Source organism: Xenopus laevis, chromosome 1S (genome assembly GCF_017654675.1).
Source record: "Xenopus laevis strain J_2021 chromosome 1S, Xenopus_laevis_v10.1, whole genome shotgun sequence".
In the NCBI taxonomy this organism is placed as follows: Eukaryota; Metazoa; Chordata; class Amphibia; order Anura; family Pipidae; genus Xenopus; species Xenopus laevis.
This window is the reverse complement of record NC_054372.1, coordinates 169,168,669-169,191,141: the sequence shown is the minus strand read 5'-3', so window position 1 is coordinate 169,191,141 and position 22,473 is coordinate 169,168,669. Positions and strand designations below refer to the sequence as shown.

The window sequence follows — 22,473 nt, the reverse complement described above, 5'->3', positions numbered from 1 at the left end:
AGCTAAACAAAAGAACAATGGGAAGGTAACCAGATAGCAGCTCCCTAACACAAGATAACAGCTGCCTGGTAGATCTAAGAACAGCACTCAATAGTAAAAACCCATGTCCCACTGACACACATTCAGTTACATTGAGAAGGAAAAACAGCAGCCTGCCAGAAAGCATTTCTCTCCTAAAGTGCATGCACAAGTCACATGACCAGGGGCAGCTGGGAAATTGACTATATGTCTAGCCCAATTTCAGATTTCAAAATTGAATATAAAAAAATCTGTTTGCTCTTTTGAGAAATGGATTTCAGTGCAGAATTCTGCTGGAGTAGCACTATTAACTGATGCGTTTTGAAAAAAAACATGTTTTCCGATGACAGGATCCCTTTAAGGTTACCAGATTATTTGATAACAGAGTTTCTAAAATTGTGCATGTAGCAGGGCTGCATTAAATGTAGTCAGTTTGCATGCCCCCTTTTGTGCCTGCAGGGTCTGTGGTGGAAGACAAGTGTAGTTTCCAGGTCTTTGCACTAGAACAATGAGGTTGCTTACATGCCTGGAACACAGCACTTGAGTGACTTTCTGCCCTCTCAGCATGAAAGCAGATGGGCAGGTCTAAATGCTTTATGGCCACACTAACTCTCTGATACTTGATAGGACTTTGAGGGTGTTTTGGACACATTGACTTTTCCTGGGGAAAGTTACTGCAATAAGATTCCAAGAGCTGAACATACAGCTAGTATTGAGCAATAATCACTGGAAACTTGATGAAATCAAATGTATCCTTTCTACCAGAAATTTAACCATTCTCTAATCCAAAGAATTCAATAGCTGAAGGTCATTACACGTGACAAAATTATTCATATTCTCCAACTTTTATCTGTCCTAAGTACCTGGAGCTGTGCAAGACTAATTGAATATCTGACTAATCACTTTAGTGTTTATTGGGTGCCCTTGCAATGCAGTGGCATCATCTAGTTGTACCTAATTTGCAAAACCCTTGGTTAATCGGTACTCTTCTATGCAGCTGTGTTGTTTACATGCAAAGTCACCAACTCTGAAATAATCAGTTGTTTTTTTCCTTTCGTTTCAAAGTTACATTGGAAAAAAGTCCCCCAGTGAAGGGTTCGTTATCTGGAAGAGTGAATCTGCCATGTTTTTTTTCAACCATGCCCACATTGCCTCCCAGCTACAATATTACAAATGAGTTTCTGCGAATCAAATGGACCAAAATTGTTCAGAGCAGAGATGGAAAGGACCCAAAGGAAACTACAGTTTTGGTGGCCCAAAGTGGAAGTATCAAAATTGGACAACAATATAGAGGTAGAGTGTCTGTGCCGAGCCATCCTGAGGATATTGGGGATGCATCTTTAACCTTAGTTAAGCTACGTGCCAGCGATGCTGGTGTTTACCGATGTGAGGTCTTGTTTGGGATTGAGGATACCCAAGACACCATTTCCTTGGATGTTTCAGGTAAGGTTTATTTAAGACTTCTCTTATTTTTTTAAGCAGACAAATGCTAATTATTAAAAAAAAACAAATATGCTTTATTTAAATGGCCATATGATTCCACAGGAGTTGTGTTCCACTATCGAGCCTCTACTGACAAATACACTTTGGACTTTGAGGCTGCTCAGAGGGCATGCATAGACAACGGCGCCAAAATTGCAACTCCTGGACAACTGAGAGCAGCCTATGAAGATGGGTTTGAGCAATGTGATGCTGGATGGCTTTCTGACCAGAGTGTTAGGTAAGATTGTATAAATATATATATATAGTATATATGGTATATATTCCTAATGGATGTATCTATTCCCTGACCCATAGAGCAAACACTTTAAATTTGGCACCGTAGAAGCTGGGAAATAATATTGCTTGATCTAATATGCCATTCTTCCTGTGTAGGCCATCTTGATGAGAAACAACACAATTGAAACATTGCTTCTCTGTAATGGACAGTGACTTAAAGGGATACTGTCATGGGGAAAAAATTTTTTTTCAAAATGAATCAGTTAATAGTGCTGCTCCAGCAGAATTCTGCTCTGAAATCTATTTCTCAAAAGAGCAAACAGATTTTTTTATATTCAATTTTGAAATCTGACATGGGGCTAGACATATTGTCAATTTCCCAGCTGCCCCAAGTCATGTGACTTGTGCTCTGATAAACTTCAATCACTCTTTACTGCTGTACTGCAAGTTGGAGTGATATCACCCCCCTCCCTTTCCCCCCCAGCAGCCAAACAAAAGAACAATGGGAAGGTAACCAGATAGCATCTCCCTAACACAAGATAACAGCTGCCTGGTAGATCTAAGAACAACACTCAATAGTAAAAACCAATGTCCCACTGAGACTCCTTCCGTTACATTGAGAAGGAAAAACAGCAGCCTGCCAGAAAGCATTTCTCTCCTAAAGAGCAGGCACAAGTCACATGACCAGGGGCAGCTATTTTACATCATTCCCATGATCTTATAATCAAAGGTTCCTGTCACATTCATACACATTAGGGTCACTTTTATCAGGAGCCAGTTAATGTACCTGTTTTTTGCATGTGTGAGGATACTGAAGTACCTAGAGAAAACCTAGACAAGAATAGGAATAACATACATACTCCTTGCCTCAACTGAAATCAAGCCTGAGACCTCTAGGGTAATGATAGAGTAAAATACTGTGTTATTTTTTTAGCAACAATATGTAGATCTTCTACTTCTTATTAAGGTTGACAACTGTAAGCAACATATAAGACATTCTGTAAAATGGATGGGATTGAACATTTTTTCATTCATTTCTGTTAGATACCCAATCCGCTCCCCTAGAGCAGGCTGCTTTGGTGATAAAATGGCAAAGGAAGGAATTCGCACCTATGGAAGACGCCCTGTTTTTGAGAGATATGATGTGTATTGTTTTGTGGATGAACTGGAAGGTGAGTTTCCTAAAGACATTTGCTCCATAGGCTTCAAATTAATGAGAGGTTGTTGCTGCAATCAAGTTGTTAGAAATGTGTCCATTATTTCTCAATGCCTGGTTTAGACAGGTGATTTATAATGGTGTCCTTTGTCAAGGGATTTGGCTTTCCATATCTTTCTTGTCTGGGTTGATCTCTTTGGAATTGAAATGCACTTACTCATGCCCCTTCCAATTTACTAAATTCTGTTATGCTAGTCACTTTGTGGCTACCTTGCTAGCTAATCTAGAAAAATATAGATCAGTAATAGAAAACAGAATTATTATTAATTGTGCCTGACCTTTATAAGAATGCAGCAATTTATTAATTATAAGTGTGTGGGTTTACATACAATATATGTTCTGTTAAGGGACAACAGCTTTTCTGGATTGTCAAGGCAGTGAGAAATTTAGGGGTTGTTGGAGTCTCTACTTTGCTCGATTGGCTGCTTTCCACTGGGCATGTTTGTGGTCCTTTAAGTTAGTCCAACCTATGGTTAAGTGGTGAGCAAGGTATCAATTAAAGCAGTTCTGAGCAAAGTTTTACATGTAGTGGGATAATTATGTTTCATTACACATGCTCAGTGTCAGATTATAGTCAAATAAGGAACTCAATGGACAGGGGGCTTTAAAAGCCTTTGAGGGGCACAAACAGCCTTTAGTCCTCTACTTGGACAGCCCTGAACCAAAGTATTATTTGGAAGCAGAATTGTTGTTTCAGGGATATTCTGGTTTGTTGGCATTGCCAATGCAAGTGTGATTGTAGTGTGTGTTTTTGCCTGGAGTGTGTGTTTGATCTGTGTGTTAGAGGGTTGGCTGGGGCAGATGCTACACATAGCTCCTCCATACCCTACTCGCTTTACTTTCCTGGACATGATTCTATTCTAAGCTTTCTGAGCTGTAACGTGTGAATCTAACACATTATTTGCTTAACTCTTTCTGGCACCCTTGGGATGATTAGTAGAATAAATAACGCTCGGGGCACACCATTTCTAAACTCAAGCAAAGTGGAGGTTAAGTGAAATTGTATAGTTATATTTTATATAAAAGCAATAATGGAAATAACAAAGTCTTCAGGGACACAGCAATTTAATGCTGGAGTCCATATGAAGTCTGAAAGCTTACAAATCTATCTAATATCCATTGTAACATAACATGAGTCTGGAAATTCTGGCAAGAAAGTCATGTTTTTTACTGCTCATGACAGCTAGGCTTTTTGCTTAACTGTCACATTATACTGAATAATTCACTGACGTGTTATCAGGAGTACAGAGTGGGCGAGTATTCCGCAGCTAGACTTGGGATTTTATTGCTTGGCATGGCTTCTTTTCGGGCATCACTGGTATAATTCCACAACTCAGCTCACTATTCTCTGAACCAATATGCAACTATAAGTAGGAACAGCCTACATTGCACTTATATGAAATCCACCAAACAATTAACTGATCAAATTGTGCCTTATGGGTCTTTAGCTAGAGCAACTGGCACACCAACTCTTAATTAGAAAAAATATTAGAACCTATTTTGTTTGGTTCATTATTGGATCTTCTCATGTGGGTACAGAATCACAGCCAACAATTAGATCAATGAGAAGATGCAATGGCTTATAATGCTTTACAGTATGGCTACTTGGGGGTTTGTGGGTAATAGAAATTAGTATTTACCCTCTCCTTGCTTTTACTAAAGCTGCAAAGGTGGTTTTGCCACGGAGGCTCTACAATAACTTGAAATATGCCCCTTTAATACTATTATGGGCCTGGTGCCTTTGCACTAGCTTCACACAACACATAGTTCTGTTCTTATGGCAGGCTGAAGTTTCTGGTTTGCCTTTTGTAAACCTTAGCAATATTTATTTTATGTTGTAAACCGCAGTTGTGATTTGGCATCAATATAGAGGGCTGCTGTGACAGGTGGGAAATATTAATCAGGAAATATGAAGGCATAATTTATCTCTAAACGCGTGCAATTTGACAAGCTAATAAGAGAGTATCTACGACTTTCCGCGGAGAAGATTTTGAATCAGCCTTTGTCTGGAAAAGAAAGCCTGGCTCATAAGTCTAGCCTGCGGTATTTCACGGCCATAAAAAGGAACCTTAAATAGTCAGGTGTTTTTCTTTCTATGCTAAAGTGCAAATACACAGTACAGGAAAATCCCAGCAATCTCATACTGCTTACTCCATCCAGGTTTTATTTTCTGGAGAAGGCTGCCAAAGGTAACACACACACAGCATTATTGTCTGTATGTAACATAAACACTGTCATGGTTTCCATTTTCACTTTTTCAGTGACAGGGTTATAACATGCCGTTCTGTTTAATGCCTTCGTTTGCAGTAATGATTTTGGTGAGAATTTTCTCACTTTCGCTGCAGCTATGAAAACACCCAGCATACCCCTACTCATGTATTACAGCGATAACGGTGACATCATGATGTTCCAAAGAATGCATGGAATCATTTCAGATACACCCTTCATACAGTATTTCTTCGATTAAAGGGATACTGTCATGAGAAAACATGTTTTTTTTTAAAAAAAAAAAAACGCATCAGTTAATAGTGCTGCTCCAGCAGAATTCTGCACTGAAATCCATTTTTCAAAAGAGCAAACAGATTTGTTATATTCAACTTTGAAATCTTACATGGGGTTAGACATATTGTCAGTTTCCCAGCTGCCCCCAGTCATCAGACTTGTGCTCGGATAAACTTCAGTCACTCTTTACTGCTGTACTGCAAGTTGGAGTGATATCACCCCCTCCCTTTCTCCCCCCTCCCCCCAACAGCCTAAAAAAAGAACAATGGGAAGGTAACCAGATAGCAGCTCCCTAACACAAGATAACAGCTGCCTGGTAGATCTAAGAACAACACTCAATAATAAAAGCCAAGTCCCACTGAGACTGATTCAGTTACATTAAGTAGGAGAAATAACAGCCTGCCAGAAAGTAGTTCCATCCTTAAGTGCAGGCACAAGTCACATGACTGGGGCAGCTAGGAAACTGACAGTATGTCTAGCCCCATGTCATATTTCAAAATTGAATATAAAAAAATCCGTTTGCTCTTTTGAGAAATAGATTTCAGTGCAGAATTCTGCTGGAGCAGCACTATTAACTGATGCTTTTGGAAAAAACATGTTTCCCCATGAAAGTAACAGAAAAGTACCTTTACTGATGACCTAACATAGTGGTTGAAGGGCAGCGTTATTTCTTATAGCAGGGCCGGTGACTTTGGTAAAGAAAAGACTATGGCATGTAGTGCCTTTCTTCAGGCTGGTACCACCGAGCAGATAAAGACATATTAATTATTAAATGTAATCTTAAAAGACAACATGAATCACAATTACTTTTCAGTGTCCTGCTAGAACTCTCTGAGAGTAATATGGTACGGAAAATTCCCTGCGTGCCCACATGACAATTCAAATAGTAGATACAGTACATACAGTAGAGTAGTGGCTACAGCAGATTGTAGCCTAGCCCTATGGTATGATGTCTCTGGTTTCCATGGTCAATCTTGGCCTTTCTTGCTCATATCTATATTATTGACAAATAAAACAATAGGAGGAATATAGTAGAAGGATCCATAAACTTGTCAACCACATGGCATTCTGGAAGTAAAACGAAATGTGGAACTGGTAGCAACAAAGTCGTTTTTATTGGAAATGACTGGGCCCTCTATAATGCTTTGTCCCGAGTAGTGGAAGAAATGGAAACATTTGGCCATTGATAGTAGCAGTAGCAGACTAAACTTATGTATAAGCATGTATCTTTCTCCTACTGGAGATCAGCTTGACCAACAGGTTCCATGATTTCCTATTTATCCCCACACAGGTAGAAACGGAATGCTGATACCTGTTTTATCACTATCACAGTAAGCTCATCATTGTGCCTCAGTCACGTTTGTACCCATACGTATGGTACAGGTAGCTGATTCATTTGCTATTGCTGCATGCTTCTATTTATAAAGATTAAACCATAAATACAGAAAGCACGCCAGTAGCATGCCAGATCCTATTTTTATATAAATGCATGTAACCAGAGTGATAATGTTCCAGCTATGCCCTCATGTTAAGGAAAATTAACAGAAGAGAATTTGTCTTTAGAAGAAGGCTAAAATTTCTCTTTATCAAGGACTTTTTTGTACTTTTTCATGTGCCTTTCCTGCCTCTGTGCTGCTGACTTTAGTTAAGCCATTAAACTTGTAAACAGAGAAAAATAGACATCTGACAAAGACAGCCTGTATCATGTGATAGTGGTCAATGGTATTTTATAACCACACACCCCTTTGCATTCATTCCAGTACATTGCTGTATATGTAAAGAAGGACCCAAGAACAAACTCTACTAAAGATGCCCCAATATTTGGGGAAGACCATATATTGATACTGCTCAGAAGCCAGGACCCCATTGGGCTCTTTTTACTTCTGTGCACCACTCAGTTCAAGGCCACTTCTGTAATGAGGCAAGGTAAGAACCTGGTCTCAGGTGGCACTTTACTAGGTGTGTCAACAAGCCATTTTCATGTAAGACACTAATTTTAACTAGAGGTTGGGATCTATTAGTGTAAAGACAGTGTTGGACAGGCCCACCGGGATACCAGGAAAAGTCACGGTGAGCCCAGATGTTAGTGGGCCCTCTTGCCTCTAACTATTTGGCCTATTTCATGGTCGTTCCCTGTTTCTTTATGGGGAAAAAGGCTTAAAAATGGAAGAATAGAATATAGTTAATAGATATAAAAGACTAGGAGAATAAAGAGGTTGAGTGAGGAGGGGAAGAATAATAGTTTGGAAAGTGGACCCACGGTCTAAGGTTTTCTGGTGGGCTCCTGGCATCCCAGTCCGACACTGTATATAGAACACAGTCAAATTCTCTGTACTAGTACTCCTGCCCTCTCATAAAACTGCAGAATAGGCAGCACTAAGGGGTGGCAGCACTTGCTCAGCAGCCTCAATAACAGGTGGAATAGAAGCAACCCGAAAGCAGCTGCTTGTAGGCCATTATGCTCCTGCTTATACCCCACTGCCATTGCATGAAAATTCAAGTAAATGGTTTCACTTTTAGCATGGCTAATTTGGGTTGAATAAGACAAAAGCCAAGTTCAGCAATGGTATATGGTGCACAAGCACTTTGATTGTCACAACTGCTAAAGTTACTTAATGAGCAGCAGTGTGTGTGTAAAGCACAAGGACCGGTGACAGACAATAGTCACAAGTAGTGATGGGCGAATTTATTCGCCAAGCGCAAATTTGCACAATTTGCAAAACGGGTGCGAAAATTCGCTGGTGAAAATTCGCTGTGTCAAGAAAAAATTTACATCGACATCCGTTCTTTGGACGCCAGCGCATTTTCGCCAAATATGGACGCTGGCATAAAAAAAACGTACGCCAGCGTAAAAAATGAGACGCTGGCACCATTTCGCGAATTTTCCGCCATTTCACAAATTTCATGCAAAATTTTCGGTGAAGCAAAACCGCGCAAATTTGCCCATCATTAGTTCCGAGTGTGTCACATATGGCGCTTCCCATTCGGTAACATTAGCAGGGGTGACAAGCAGAGGAAATTCGACTACCACCTGAGGTGACCAAGGAGTGCTGCAAACTCTGTAATTCATAAAGAACTAGAGAAGTAGAGGTTGTGTGCATGTAGATGGGCTCTAAATGTAATGGTTCTCAGCCCTTCGGGGGGAATTCCCAAGATCCCACTGTTGGTTTTTCCGTGGTTGGAGCGAGGATTTGTTCCAAAGCAGCAGTTATTTGAGTGATTAAAGGCTGTGGCCATGCGGGTCTAACAGCAGGAGATGCAATTTTTTCTCTTTCCTTTTTCTCGACTTCAAGACTTTTAGATTTCTAAGAAAAATGAGATTCTTCTGTCCCGGGTTGCCAAGGAAGACCAATTGTGAAGCTGTAATTGCCATTCTTTTTCCATGTAAATACAGTTATATTAAAGGATTTATCATCCCAGCGACGTGAGATACTAGGAGTTCACTAACAGCAGGATGACTGCAGATGGGACACCCCTATGTTTAGGCTAAAAGAACTGTTGCTACACAGTATGTCTTTTTCTACATTTCTCCCAATGGGCCCCTGTAATACTGGGGACCCAGAGCAAACACTCTTTCTGCCCTACTTGGACTATAACTTGATATAGAGAGTCCTGGGCTTTAAAAATATTGATGTAAAACAGTTTGTATATGTTAAAATGTTAAAATCTGCTTGTGCCTCCCTTGTCTCATGCCTAGTACCAATGTAATGTTTGTGCCTTTTATTGTGAATGAGGTGCTAAGTACAGGTATTCCTGCATATAACACTTACCATTGGCCAGGCATAAATTATAGGTTCGCGATAGAGTGTTCTTGATGGCAGTCACACAGAAAGGGATTGCCCCAGAATGTTTATATATAAATTAACTATATCATACCCTTAGCTCAGCTGAGGGTTTAACTGCTGAAGAACTGCAACATTGCATTAGATTTTTGCAGCAATAATTCAGGAGCATGTAAATCCATAAGAATTTCATTTCAGGCACAATTGTTCAAGGTTTATTAACCACCACCAATATACCGTATATACTCGAGTATAAGCCGTCCCGTGTATAAGCCGAGGTACCTAATTTTACCTCCAAAAACTGGGAAAGCTTATTAACTCGAGTAAATTTCAATCTCGTTTTTGGATGACTATTCTTAGGCGCCGGCGAATATTCTAAGGCGCCGACGAATATTGCTAGGCGCCGGCTACTATTCTAAGGCGCCGGCGAATATTTTTAGGCGCCGGCGACCGTTTTTGCGCTTGACCCGAGTATAAGCCGAGGTAGAGTTTTTCAGCATATTTTGGGGGCTGAAAAACTCGGCTTATACTCGAGTATATACGGTATTTGTGCCTGAATATCTTGCACTGGTGTTATAGTAATTGAGGCCCTTTATCCATTTATAAGAATGACACAGTATACATAACGTACAACATATATACAAGTCTTACTTAGCATCCTCAGCATTTCCACAATGGGCTGTTTCCCGGTCTGTAGTCTTGGCTAGTAGGGTATCGTTTTCAGCACGATAAAATAAATCCAAGAATACTGTATGCCATTGATATTTCTTTCTGAATTGCTTGCAGGTGACCTGTTCCACACGACTGTTAACAATAAGTTCACCTTTGAAGAAGCCAAGCAGGAGTGTGAGAAGAAGAATGCCGCTCTTGCCACTGTGGGAGATCTGTATGCGGCCTGGAGAAAGGGATTTGACCAGTGTGATTATGGTTGGCTGGCTGATGGCAGCGTTCGTTACCCAGTATCATTGGCCAGGCCCCAGTGCGGAGGAGGTTTGCTTGGGGTTCGGACTAAATACCGCTTCAGTAACCAGACTTATTTCCCTAATTCACAGGAGCGACATGATGCATATTGTATCCAAAGTGAGTACACACTAACATGCATCCTTATGCATTGCTGTTTTTTAAAAAAAAATAATTGCATATTGAGAACAAGGATACACCTTCTGCTTTTCCTCAATCACTGTAGGCTCAGTCACGTTTTCATGTCTCCCTCTGCTCCTTGCAGTGGCAAAAAGTACCCCCAGCCCCTCTGGGAGTTCCAAACACAGACAGGTAACCTTCCTACTCTGTGTCCAGCTCAGAGAGGCCTTCCTAACATTTTCACTATGATTAAATACAATTCCACAGACAGCCTTCCTGTAGAAAGTGAGCTCCAACAAGCGAACTGGACCACTGGATTGGATTGCCTGCTCCTTCCAGAACACTGTAACTTCCAGGACCAGACAGCGAAATCCTTTAAACCCTTCTCTCATTAGTAACACCTCCCTTGGAGCTTCCATCTCCTATTGGGAGAGATTAAAGGCAAAAATTCACCTTTTGACACATTTCTTTGACCACTCTACGACGTTATATACATATATACTATATACTAAAACTTCGAATCAAACTTTTGTAAAGGGAATAAGAAACTATAATCCATCACTATAATAATAATAATAATAATGTGGCTGCCCAGATCATGGTGCATCATTAACTTACTATAAGAAGTGGTGGAAATATCTCCAAGACAAACACATGTCAACAAGATGTAGGATGAAAGGGTTCAATCACACTGCATCTGCCTGTGGTCCTGATGGGAACCCCTACTGCACGTTGCACTTTATTAAAGTCTCTTTGATCTCAGTGCAATGCTTTGAGTTGCTCAAGTGTGCAAGTAGCAATACTGGTGCTACGGAATGTGGGGAAAATATTTTCCTTGATAAATTCAAAAGCCTTTTTTATATCCATTTGGTATACTCATACAGTATATATGTTTTGTGTGTGGTGAGCAGTATAAATATCAGCTTCAGGATTAGGTGTTAACTATAATAGATTTGGCTGCCATTCAGGCATATTGAGTGTATTAAATAAATCAAATGCTGGTGATGGATGGTATAAATCAATGCTGTCCAACAAAGCACTAATGGGCGCAAGATCTTAGAGCATTTGTGTTAGCACCTTTCTTAATGTGGGAAAGATGTCCCCAAAAAGGTGACTTTGCCCTTTAAATATAATATCTTCTATTGAATCTGCATTTCCCTTTAGTCCCTATTGTCTGAATGGCTTCATGCCAGGAGTACAGCTGTTGTCCCTTCGGTGGGAAAGCTCAATGTGTATCAGTGAGTACAGTTTCTATGGACCCTCCTCTAGGCACACACCAAGCCTGGGTCATTCTCTCCTACTCCCAAAGTGTTAGGGGCTTTAACAAGGAAACTATGTGATCTTTCCTCCACATGTACACTAAAGCTAGAGGAATCTTTAAACATGTGTTTCTCATTTTCACATAAAGACTCTATTCCAACTTAAAAAAACCCTGAACAGCTTTAGAACAAATGTTTCAGCACCAAAAGTCTTATAAAAAATTAAACATGTTTTTATGGAAGAGAGAGTGTAAAAAAAAATGATGCCCCTTTTCCAGGCTGTTCCTCTGTGGCATCAGTGAAAAAGGGGCATTTTTTGAAGCATTGCGATGGTGGTGGCGGCACACCCTTCACTACAATTTAATGCATTGTAATCAGTGGCTGACATCACTCACATCTGGATTTCTGCAGGGAAAATTGATGCTGGCGAAAGCGGCCAGCAATAAGCAATGAGAGCCGCGTGTAGATTGTGTTGTTTTTGGTGTTGTCACATGTTTTTATATGATAATAAGAATGCACAGAAAAAAGGTCGGAGGATATTTCATAAGCCGTTTAATGACGTGAAGAAGGTAATATGAGTCATGAACAGCTAATGATTTGTTTAAAGACAGGGAGGTGCACACAGACGCCCCGAGCAAATTGTAGATTCGACTTTGAATAGACCCCCCATGGCTGGACCCCCTTGACAGACAGTTTGTCCATATGTGGACTCTGTTATAAGTGAGCTGCCTGATCAAACTCAGTAGTTGATCTGATGATGGGCCAAAACTGAAGACTGGAAAGCATATAGCATATAACATCTGACCAGGTATTTATAAAACTGTACAATGCCTAGGATCAGATCAGCCTAGCAGGTCTGTCAACTCAATATCTCAAATGTTGACATGGGTAAAGCCATCTATGAGATTTTTAACTTTTTAACTCCAAGCAGTTCGGATAACAAAGCGCACCAATTGCCATCCCGCCAGCAATTTACATTCTAGCCGACGGGAGGCGGTTTGGGGAGATTAGTCGGCAATTAGCCTAAGCGTGTGTCTCTGCCCTTAGTGTACCCAAAGCAAGCTGAGGTTTCGGTTGTCCCTGTGAAGTAGGCAGTAATTATACTAATATTCAGGATGTATGAGTATAGCGGAGCTCACCATTAGCCGTGCAGTCTCTCCATGTGGATCGCAGCTCTTGCGGGACCCGGCCACTTCCATCCGGTATACCTGTATTGAGATGAAACCCGCTATCCGGCGCTGATCCAAGTATCGTGGAGAATCGTTTTTTGAAAAATGTGGCTTTATTCAAAAACACAGTGCGAGGTACATGGCAGTGGGTACGTGCAGAAACTAAGCGTTTGCACTGTGCACTGTGTTTTTGAATAAAGCCACATTTTTCAAAAAACGATTCTCCACGATACTTGGATCAGCGCCGGATAGCGGGTTTCATCTCAATACAAGTAATTATACTACATAACTCATAAACTTGTAAAATTGGCATAACATAGCCCATGATAGGGGCAGAAAAAAAGCAAATAGGTGTGTTATGTGATCATAGTCTGGCACATTATGGTTTTAACTGAAATACTTTAAAGGAAAACTATACCCCCAAAATGAATACTTAAGCAACAGATAGTTTATATCAAATTGAATGACATATTATGAATATTACCAAACTGGAATATATATTTACATAAATATTGCCCTTTTACATCTCTTGCCTTGAACCACCATTTCGTGACTCTATCTGTGCTGCCTCAGAGATCACCTGACCAGAAATACTACAACACTAACTGTAACAGGAAGAAGTGAGGAAGCAAAAGGCAGAACTCTGTCTGTTAATTGGCTCATGTGACCTTGCATGTGGTTTGTATGTGTGCACAGTGAATCTTACGATCTCAGGGGGTGGCCCTTATTTTTTAAAATGGCAATTTTCTATTTATGATTACCCAATGGCACATACTACTAAAAAAGTATATTATTATGATAATGGTTCATTTACATGAAGCAGGGTTTTACACATGAGCTGTTTTACTCAGTATCTTTTAATAGAGACCTACATTGTTTGGGGGGTATAGTTTTCCTTTAAGAGACCTGTCTTAACAGGGAGTGCAAATAGAGTTGAAAGGAAAGGTAAAAGTTGGTGGATAGAGGATAGTAGGTATAGCAAAGCAAGCCATAATACAAGGCTAAGATGGTCAGGAGTCCTATGAATTGTGTTTCAATATAGGCTGGACTGCACTCATTTCTTTATATAAATGTATATAATGGGTCCTAGTTCCTGTCAGAAATAAATACTTCCGTGTGAGGAGGATTATCTGAAAGCTGTGAGCAGGTTTAGCACAACCCTGACCTCAAACAAAAAGACTCACCAATGTACTCCCTCACCATTCTGCAGCGAGGATTAATAATTTAAATAACTGGGTCACAGTCATGAGAAATGTAAAGAAAACCTAAGCCAGCTAGACTCCAGTGGTATGAAACATGTAACGATATACAAGCGACTATAGTTGCAACATAGATCTCTGTTCGGCTTGTGTTACAGAAAGGATGCCAAACTCAAGGCTCTCCAGGTGCTTTGGATTACAGTTCCCCAGGATCCCCTAAAAGCTGGAGGATGTAGCCACAGTTGGGAGCATCCCTGAAAAGAACACAGCATTACACATACAAAAGCACACTGCAGTGTAATAAGGGCAAACTACTACATGCGTAAGGCAAACCACGATACAAAGTGTTTACTACAACTCACAAAATCCATGCAGCAAAGCAAAAAGGATCTTGTAATAAGCACTGGTCTAATGGCAAAACTAAATTCAAGCTATGATACACAAAACACATCACATTCGTGTTCCCATTAGTGTTTATATGAAGGCTTGACGTGAACTCACTTAAAGGAGAGCAAATCACATCCTCCAAATCCCATTAATTAAACACACAAGGGATGACTGCTTAATAAGGCAGGTTATGGGTTATACTACACTGATTTATTTAGAGCAGATGTGAAACGTGTGATGTTACTCAAGGTTCACATCCCCCCCTTTTTAATTCCAGAAGTTGAAATGAATGGGTGAAAAGTAAAATGGTTTGTGACTCATGATTTCTTCCCACTTATTAATGCGGTAAAGAGTTACTATTATTAAAATAAGATACTGATGTACAGAGTCCCTTATGATGAGCTCCGTAAAGCATTAGTTTTAGATCTGCTGCTTTCTATCAGGGGCTGAGGATGAGAGGATGTCAGTTGCATCTCCCAGCATGCCCTGGCAGCCCTCATCATCAGAGGATTCTGGGATTTCAAGTTTAGACCATTGACATAAGTAAAACCGTTTCCACGAAAGGTTATTTTTTAGCTTTCTTATTACACACACATTACACACAGCCCTGGACTGGTTGTCATAGTTATGTGTTTGATATCATAGGTGATGTTCAAAAGATAATTAAAGATGTTTGAGGGAGCTTGAGTTATAGGCCAGTGAAAGTCCACTCCTGGAATGAGTGTTTTTTTTATTTGTGAAGGCTACTTGGGCCTGGAATGTCATAATGCAGATGAGTTTGATTACCAATAGTGATGGGCAAATCTGTCCCGTTTCACTTCGCCAAAAAATTCGCAAAATTTCGGAAAAATTTGAAAAAAATGCATTGAAGTAAATGGGTGTCAAAATTATTTTGATGCACGGCAATTTTTACACGAGTATCAATTTTTACATTCATGACTTTTTCCTCCAAATGCATTAAAGTCAATGGACGTCAAGATAATTTTGATGCACAACAATGTTTACGTGCGCGTCAATTTTTACACATGTGACTTTTTTGTCCAAATGCATTTAAGTCAATGGGCCCCAAATTATTTTGATGTGCGACAATTTTTACACAAGCAACTTTCTTGTTGCATCAAAATTTTGCTGCAAAATGCAGAAATTCACTGCGAATCCATGCCTGGCGAATAAATTCACCCATCCCTAATTTGCAATGACTACAAAGATTTCTTAATGTATATTATAAAAAAACATATTGCAGGTACTACATTAAATTAGTCAATTTTCCCATTCAAGATACTTCCCTTTTAATTAACGTGTTGCAAACCATGTTAGAATGAAAATAATGATATTTGTCTGTAAGTATTTATAACACGTTTTGAGACAATTTGCAGGAACAGGAAATTAATGTTTAAAGGGCATGTAAAGTCTAAAATAGAATAAGGCTGGAAATGCTGTATTTTGTATACTTAATATTAACATGAACTTACTGCACCAGAAGCCTAATCAAACAAATAATTTATGCTTTCAAAGTCGGCTACAGGGGGTCACCATCTTAACTTTGTTAAACATCTTTGCAAGACTAAGACTTTGCACATGCTCAGTGTGGTCTGGGCTGCTTAGGGATCGTCATAAACAAAGCTGCTTGAGTTCCGCATGGCTGGGAAGTAAGGCGGGGGCTCCCCCTGCTGTTCATAAGTATGATTGTTTCCCTGCTCAGCAGTTAGGGACCGTCTGACAATTCCTATCCACAGCAGTAAATGAAGGGAGAATTTCACTGCACACAGTCAGGTTTCTTATAAAAACGGTACACATTTTTTAATTAAAGTATATTGGAGATAGGTTTTTTTTTCATTAAAGAAAGTAAAAATGGGATTTTATTTTTTTTGCCTTTACATGCCCTTTAAAAGCAAGTACTGGAGCATAAAAGTATAATTGTTTTGGTACTTTATTCCCAAGAATAAGGCAAGCATTAAATGTTATATGGCTTTTTTTCTGAACAGAATATTTTGGCAAGAAGTGTTTACAAGCTTCTGAAAAAAATATTATAAACCACATCTTCATTACAATTTTATTGTAACATTTTCCATGAAGATGAAGTCACCTGTCAATAGAATTGTAACTGGATTTCTGCTTCCATTTTTTTTGTTGCAGGCAAAAGAAATATAACTGAATCTGTATCAGTTTGGTTGATATTACCAACTGAAGCTTCAACCACCAGTATGATAAAGACAGTGGAAAAATTGCCTGAAAAGATAACCATAAAGCCTGTTTATTCTGATGGACGTCAACCTGCAACAGAAAGCATTTCGCATTTGAAAGCAGAAACAAATGTTACGCCTGATACCAAGCAGAAAGAAATAGTAGGTCCAACAGATCCATCCCCTCTTTCATTTCAAGTAGAGGGAACTTTGGCTTCTAAATTGGAAAGTAGCCAAGATGCCATAGAACCTTCTGCTTATCAGACCGAGAAAATTGGTGTAGAGAGTAGGATCACTGAAAGCCCAACAGATTCTCCAATGGAGCAACAATATTCTGTAACTGATACTTCTATAAAACTGACAAAAGAGGTTCTATATCAAAGTTCACAACCCCCCAGAGGGTCAATGGAAGCCAAAACTGAAGAAATTATCCCAACGGTTATAATACATCGTGATAAAGACATTATTACCAGCCTGACAGAAACAGGAACAGGATCTAAGGAAGCATTTGATAATAGTGTGGTGACTGTGAGTAGTTTAAAACAACATTCTGATGCTTCAAGCACACAACCTAATTTGGATGTATTTACAGTGTACAAAACATCCACCTCTATGCGTCCAGGAGTAACTTCAGGCATTGATACATCTGAAGAAGGAAGCCAGCCAACTGTGTCTTCAGAATCAATAACTACAAAAGAAAAACATGTAGTTAGTATAGCTACAGACCATAAAGATGAGCCCATAGATGAAGTCACTAGACCTGTCCAGGAAAGTACAGCATTGCCTGAAAGGACTGTCACTGAGGATGTAATTATAGAATCTGAGGATAGTTATGGAGTTGCTAAAGATGAAACTACTTTGCAGCCAAGCCAGCCATCACCTTCAGACAGTCCAGCAAGAGTCACACCTCCAGTATTGGGTGTTACTGAAGCCTCCTCCACAAGCAAAAAACCAAAACCAACTGATACAATGGAAAAAGTTCCTGAAACACAAATCTCTCATAAAGAGACCGTGGAACAAATAACAGATGTGGAACCTGGGGAGGAAACCAGCAAGGGAACAATAGTGATTGATGAGTCTGTTTCTCGCCTAAAAGTTACAACTGAATCTGATATGACTGGCAAACAGGAGGATGAGATCGACTCAGAATACCTGACAAGTGGAACTTCTGCTAAACAACCCACCCATGAGCCTGAATGTGAGGACACCTCAGAGGAGGCTCCAACAAATGACGCAGATTTTCAGATTCCTTCATTGATCAATGTGATCCTTGTGACGCTTCATGACAATGAGACAGGTACACTTTCTTTTTTTTCTTTTGCTGTGAAGATGGATATTGAGTTAACTGTCCTGTTGTACCAATGTCATTCCTTCTATAATGTGCATTTATGCTCTAATCTGACCTTCAGGGAGTTCGAGATGTCTATAGTCTGTGTTACACCCAAGGACACCTATTGGTTATTGTGGCTTTTTGTTGAATATTTTTCCAATATAGGATTTGGCTGTTGGATTTTTAACCAGGTAAACAAAAAAATATGGATAAACTAGGATGATGTCTCAAATCTGGTGCCCACATTAAATGCTCGCCTTCAATTAAATCTTAGCTTCACCTGCTTCTTTTTAGCAAAGAACTTTCCAAGACATTATATCGCTATACTACAAGTAGTTCTCCTGTAGCAATTTGCTATAAGTAGCTTCATTAATAGATTGACATCGATCTATGACTTTATTAATTTGATTCCGACAAATACATTTTGCTTGTTAGTGGAGTGAAAGCATTATATTCCTCGTGCTAATGAGGGCGAAGATCTTGCTGGTTATCGTATATTTCATAGGTTTGTATCTTGGGTTTGTTTGAAAACTTTATGATCCTCTTCAGGTTCCAGCAACCAATGCTTAATGTATTTTTCCAATATATATTTACAAGCTTAGCATTTGATTGTAGACAATGAATTCAGGTGCAAATATTAATTGGTGCAATAAATGACAAACTTTCCAAAAAAGCACTAGTAGCAGGTGCACAATTTAAGACAAGGCATGGCATTATAAACCACCAATTACATGGATAAACACCAAGGAATAGAAGAGATAACACAAAGTAAAGCACCCAGTCTCATAGGGGATACAAGGTTAGTTTAATGTGTGAAAATAAGTGTGAGTACAAATGTTAACAATTGTCATGTGGTAATGCGTTTTAATTTGCTAGAAATGTGATGTCATGAGAGGTACTTAAGAAGTTTTAAGGGAATCTTAAGGAATTTGCACACCTGCTTTGGTGGAAGATATCTGTGCCAGCAAGTTCACTTGTTTTGATGCAGAAAGAAAAGGAATATGATTTGAAGTTAAAAACCAAAAAAGGATTAATGGTCAGCTGTAGATTCCAAAGTAAAGTATAAATAATCCAAATAAATAATCCATGTTTACGTTAGTAACACAAGTAAAAGTCTTATTAAAGAAGAATATGACTATGAAGAATTTGACTATGAAGATTTTCATTCATCCAGGTCATGGTATATCTAGTATAGGTCAATCTAAAAACAACTGGAGTAAATGGATTACTTAGTAAGTCCAGTTGTTTTTAGATTGACCTGTACTAGATATTAAAGAAGAATTTAAGCATTACAAAGAAGTAGGCTAGAAATGCTGGACATTATGTTTTGTTCAAGGAAACCACAGCCCTTTAGCAGGGAAGATCTTTGTCTCTTACAGTGCCCCCAGTATCTCCCCGTCTTCTTTTTTACTATTTCTGATTCCAAACCCATGCTCTGTGCTGCTGTCAGTTACTTAAACTTAGTAGCTGAGTGCTGACAATATACTGTATATTCATGGAAAAGTCAAAATGCAAGGCTCATTAGTAATAAATTTAGTTTCTCATTACAAAGCAGCTCAAAAATCAGTGCAATTAATATCAGAATGGTATCATTAGCCCTAAAGCATCAGCTTTTTTTGACATGTAAGTTTCTTTTTTTTTCCTTAATGATTTGCAACAACCCCTTAGCTTAGCTTCACAACAGCTGATGTTTACCCTCTGTGTGAAGGCCTTGATCATTACTGTTGTAGAGAATTTAGGCTAATGCAGTATATTCTGTATATAAATTACTGCATTTATGACCATATTTTGTCTTTAAGGATCTCAGGAGTATCACCGTATGCCTTATAAATATATCCCGTTTAGCTTCCACTTATTTTCCTTTATATGTAGAGGAGATTACTAGGTTCTCAAATTAATGCATACAAAACATTCACATACGAAAATTGCATAGAATTCGCAAAGAATTTGCACACAAGCCAATAGTCTGGTCAAAAAATCTAGCCTACTAATGGTTAGAACATGCATACTTCCCTTGTAAAGTTATGGGATCCGTTATCCGGAAACCCATTATCCAGAAATTTCCGAATTACGGAAAGGCTGTCTCCCATAGACTCCATTATAATCAAATAATCCAATTTTTTAAAAATGATTTTCTTTTTATTTATAATAATAAAACAGTAGCTTGTACTTGATCCAAACTAAGATATATTTAATCCTTATTGGAAGTAGAATGAGCCAATTGGGTTTATTTAATGTTTACATGATTTTCTAGTAGTCTTAAGGTGTGAAGATCCAAATTACTGAAAGACCCATTATCCGGAAAGCCCCAGGTCCCGAGCATTCTGGATAATAGGTCCCATAGCTGTACTTAAACTAAATACATTACATTTCTCTATATTTTTAATCAGCACTGCTTTTGCTGGGTATAAGTTCCAAGCACCCACTACCCTTTCAGTGAAGTAGCACTTCCTGACATACCTCAGCTGTGTGCTATAGGCCATGGTTTTTTTTTTCTATCTTTGCTGTTAGCAGTTGCATACTTCAGGATAACCCTAATATAAACACTCCCTGCAACCTCAGCTACTTCATATGGGCATTGGAACATTAGGCAAATAACATTACGGTTTATAGGGCAGAATGCCTTTTATGGGGCTTCAGTTTTATTGGGATGCCTTATGCAGTCTTGGTGTCTACCCAGTATTTAGCAGCTTGTCAGTGCTGAATTTTATGGACTCTCTTTCTGAACAAGAGGTCTCAATAGAAATCCTGCATAGGATTTACAACTTATAAAACTTTCATCAAATAGCCTGAATAGACTAATTCTCTGTGCTGCTTTGTTGAAAGGAGAGTGCCTAACAAGCTGAATTCTCTATTATGAGATCACCCAACTGCATTCCCACAATTTAAGCGTTTCATTGAGTTGGCCTCTCATTTTCTACCATCCATTGTAGGCTTCCTTAGATACAAGGATGTGTTGCCATCATATTACATACAGTTCTCAGAAAATATACACATTCCCTTCTGTCTTGTGCTTGTTGCCAAGGAAACATCACAGTCTCCAATACAATGATTACACACTTGAAGTATTCTTTAGTCCTTTGTCTACTCAGGACATATATATGGCCATTACTTCAATCTATTTCACTAAACACTTATTTTTAAATACAGTTGAGGTCATTCATTCAAAGCGAGGGTTAAGTGACTCTGTAGGCCACAAGCTAGGAAATAGTAGTGTTTTATGGCCGCATTAAGGTTCTTGTCTGTGCAGTTAAGTTATAAGGCCATGTTTACACAATTCACAGATGTAATCTGTAAATTACTGAGGTCAATGCCACTTGAGCAACTTATAAGCATTTTGTTGCTGCAACTGTCTCCTGGATCCCTTGGCAATGCAGACTGTGGGAATCTCAGACAGTATTGGTCCTATGCTTAGTGGTCAGCAGAAAAAATGTCAGTCCTTGATTTCAGCCTTAGATTGTACAGATGCATCCTGAAGGCATGTCTGAAGGCCCATGCTGTCTATTGTGCCCCTCCGATGTCCATTTGGGTGCGCATCACTAGTACAGGTGCAATAATACTCTCTGCAGCAGAAGAGCTCAGTTTTCAGTTTAAAAAACCTGAATTCCTACTTACTGGGGGTGCACATAGCTGCCCGAAGCAAGATTTTCACCTTGCTTCATGGCAGGAGTGGCACTGGATGTTATTAGCATAATAATTCTTATTGCCCCAAATGGCATGGAGTTGCAGACCACACCCTCATATTATAAGCCTCAAAAAGCTGTGGAGAAAAGCATAGACAATCACTATGTCTGAACTACCTCTCCTTCTTACTTAGACAGCTTAATCCACGTGGCAGTACATATTGTAAGTGAACAGCTGTTAGAATATATTTCCTTTTGTGGTGCTGCTGAGCTCTCATATGTCCAGAACTAGTGGCAGGACGAGGCATTAGCCTGAGTCATGTTGGAGATGTCTCAGTAATTGAACATACCTGCATGATGTTAAGGCAATTATGTGAACATTTCCACATCCCAAGCCTTAGCTCAGAGGAAGGGAAATACAGATGTGTGCTTTGCTTTGAAATCAAACAGTTGTGAGAGTAGGGTCTGAGTGCCATTTGCTTTGTAATTCTAACGCATGCCACAATTTGCTAAAAAGCTCACCGTGTTTATTAGATGCTGTTGTACAAGTATTACAGTATTCATTTTGAAATTAACCTGAAAGGTGAAATTACATGGAAACATTTGTAAGCAAGCTATAGTTAACTGCAAGCCATTACTATATGAAAGAAGATTTTTAACGTTCTCAAATGTTCTTTGCCATTCCATTTTTTTTTTCACTACATTATGAACAATTTGTGAACTGTCTTTTGCTAAGAAAGAACTAAGAATTTGAGGAACCATTAAAAGAAATTGCTTCCTTTAGTAACCAACCTAAAACTCACAGCAGTTCTCAGACTCATTAGTATTCATCATAGCTTTCTGAACGGCAGATCATGTCAAACAAATAGCCTGGCTTTTGAATAGCAAGGAAGGGAACAAGGACAGTATGTATAAATTAGAAATTATATGGTATGGGATCCGTTATCTTGAAACCCATTATCCAGAAAGTTCTGAATTACGGAATGGCCATCTCCCATAGACTTCA

The 22,473-nt window shown here is 39.2% G+C and overlaps 1 protein-coding gene across 4 annotated transcripts in view; it reads left to right on the top strand.

The window, feature by feature from the left end:
- LOC108707243 (versican core protein) overlaps positions 1-22,473 on the top strand; it is a 91,996-nt gene that overhangs the window by 27,333 nt on the left and 42,190 nt on the right. For all 4 annotated transcript variants that reach the window (XM_041580487.1, XM_041580485.1, XM_041580486.1 and 1 more), the window contains exons 3-7: positions 1,084-1,461; positions 1,564-1,738; positions 2,782-2,909; positions 10,024-10,317; positions 16,468-17,811. In XM_041580487.1, the coding sequence (XP_041436421.1) occupies positions 1,084-1,461; positions 1,564-1,738; positions 2,782-2,909; positions 10,024-10,317; positions 16,468-17,811 (2,319 nt within the window). The remainder of the gene's footprint in view (positions 1-1,083; positions 1,462-1,563; positions 1,739-2,781; positions 2,910-10,023; positions 10,318-16,467; positions 17,812-22,473) is intronic.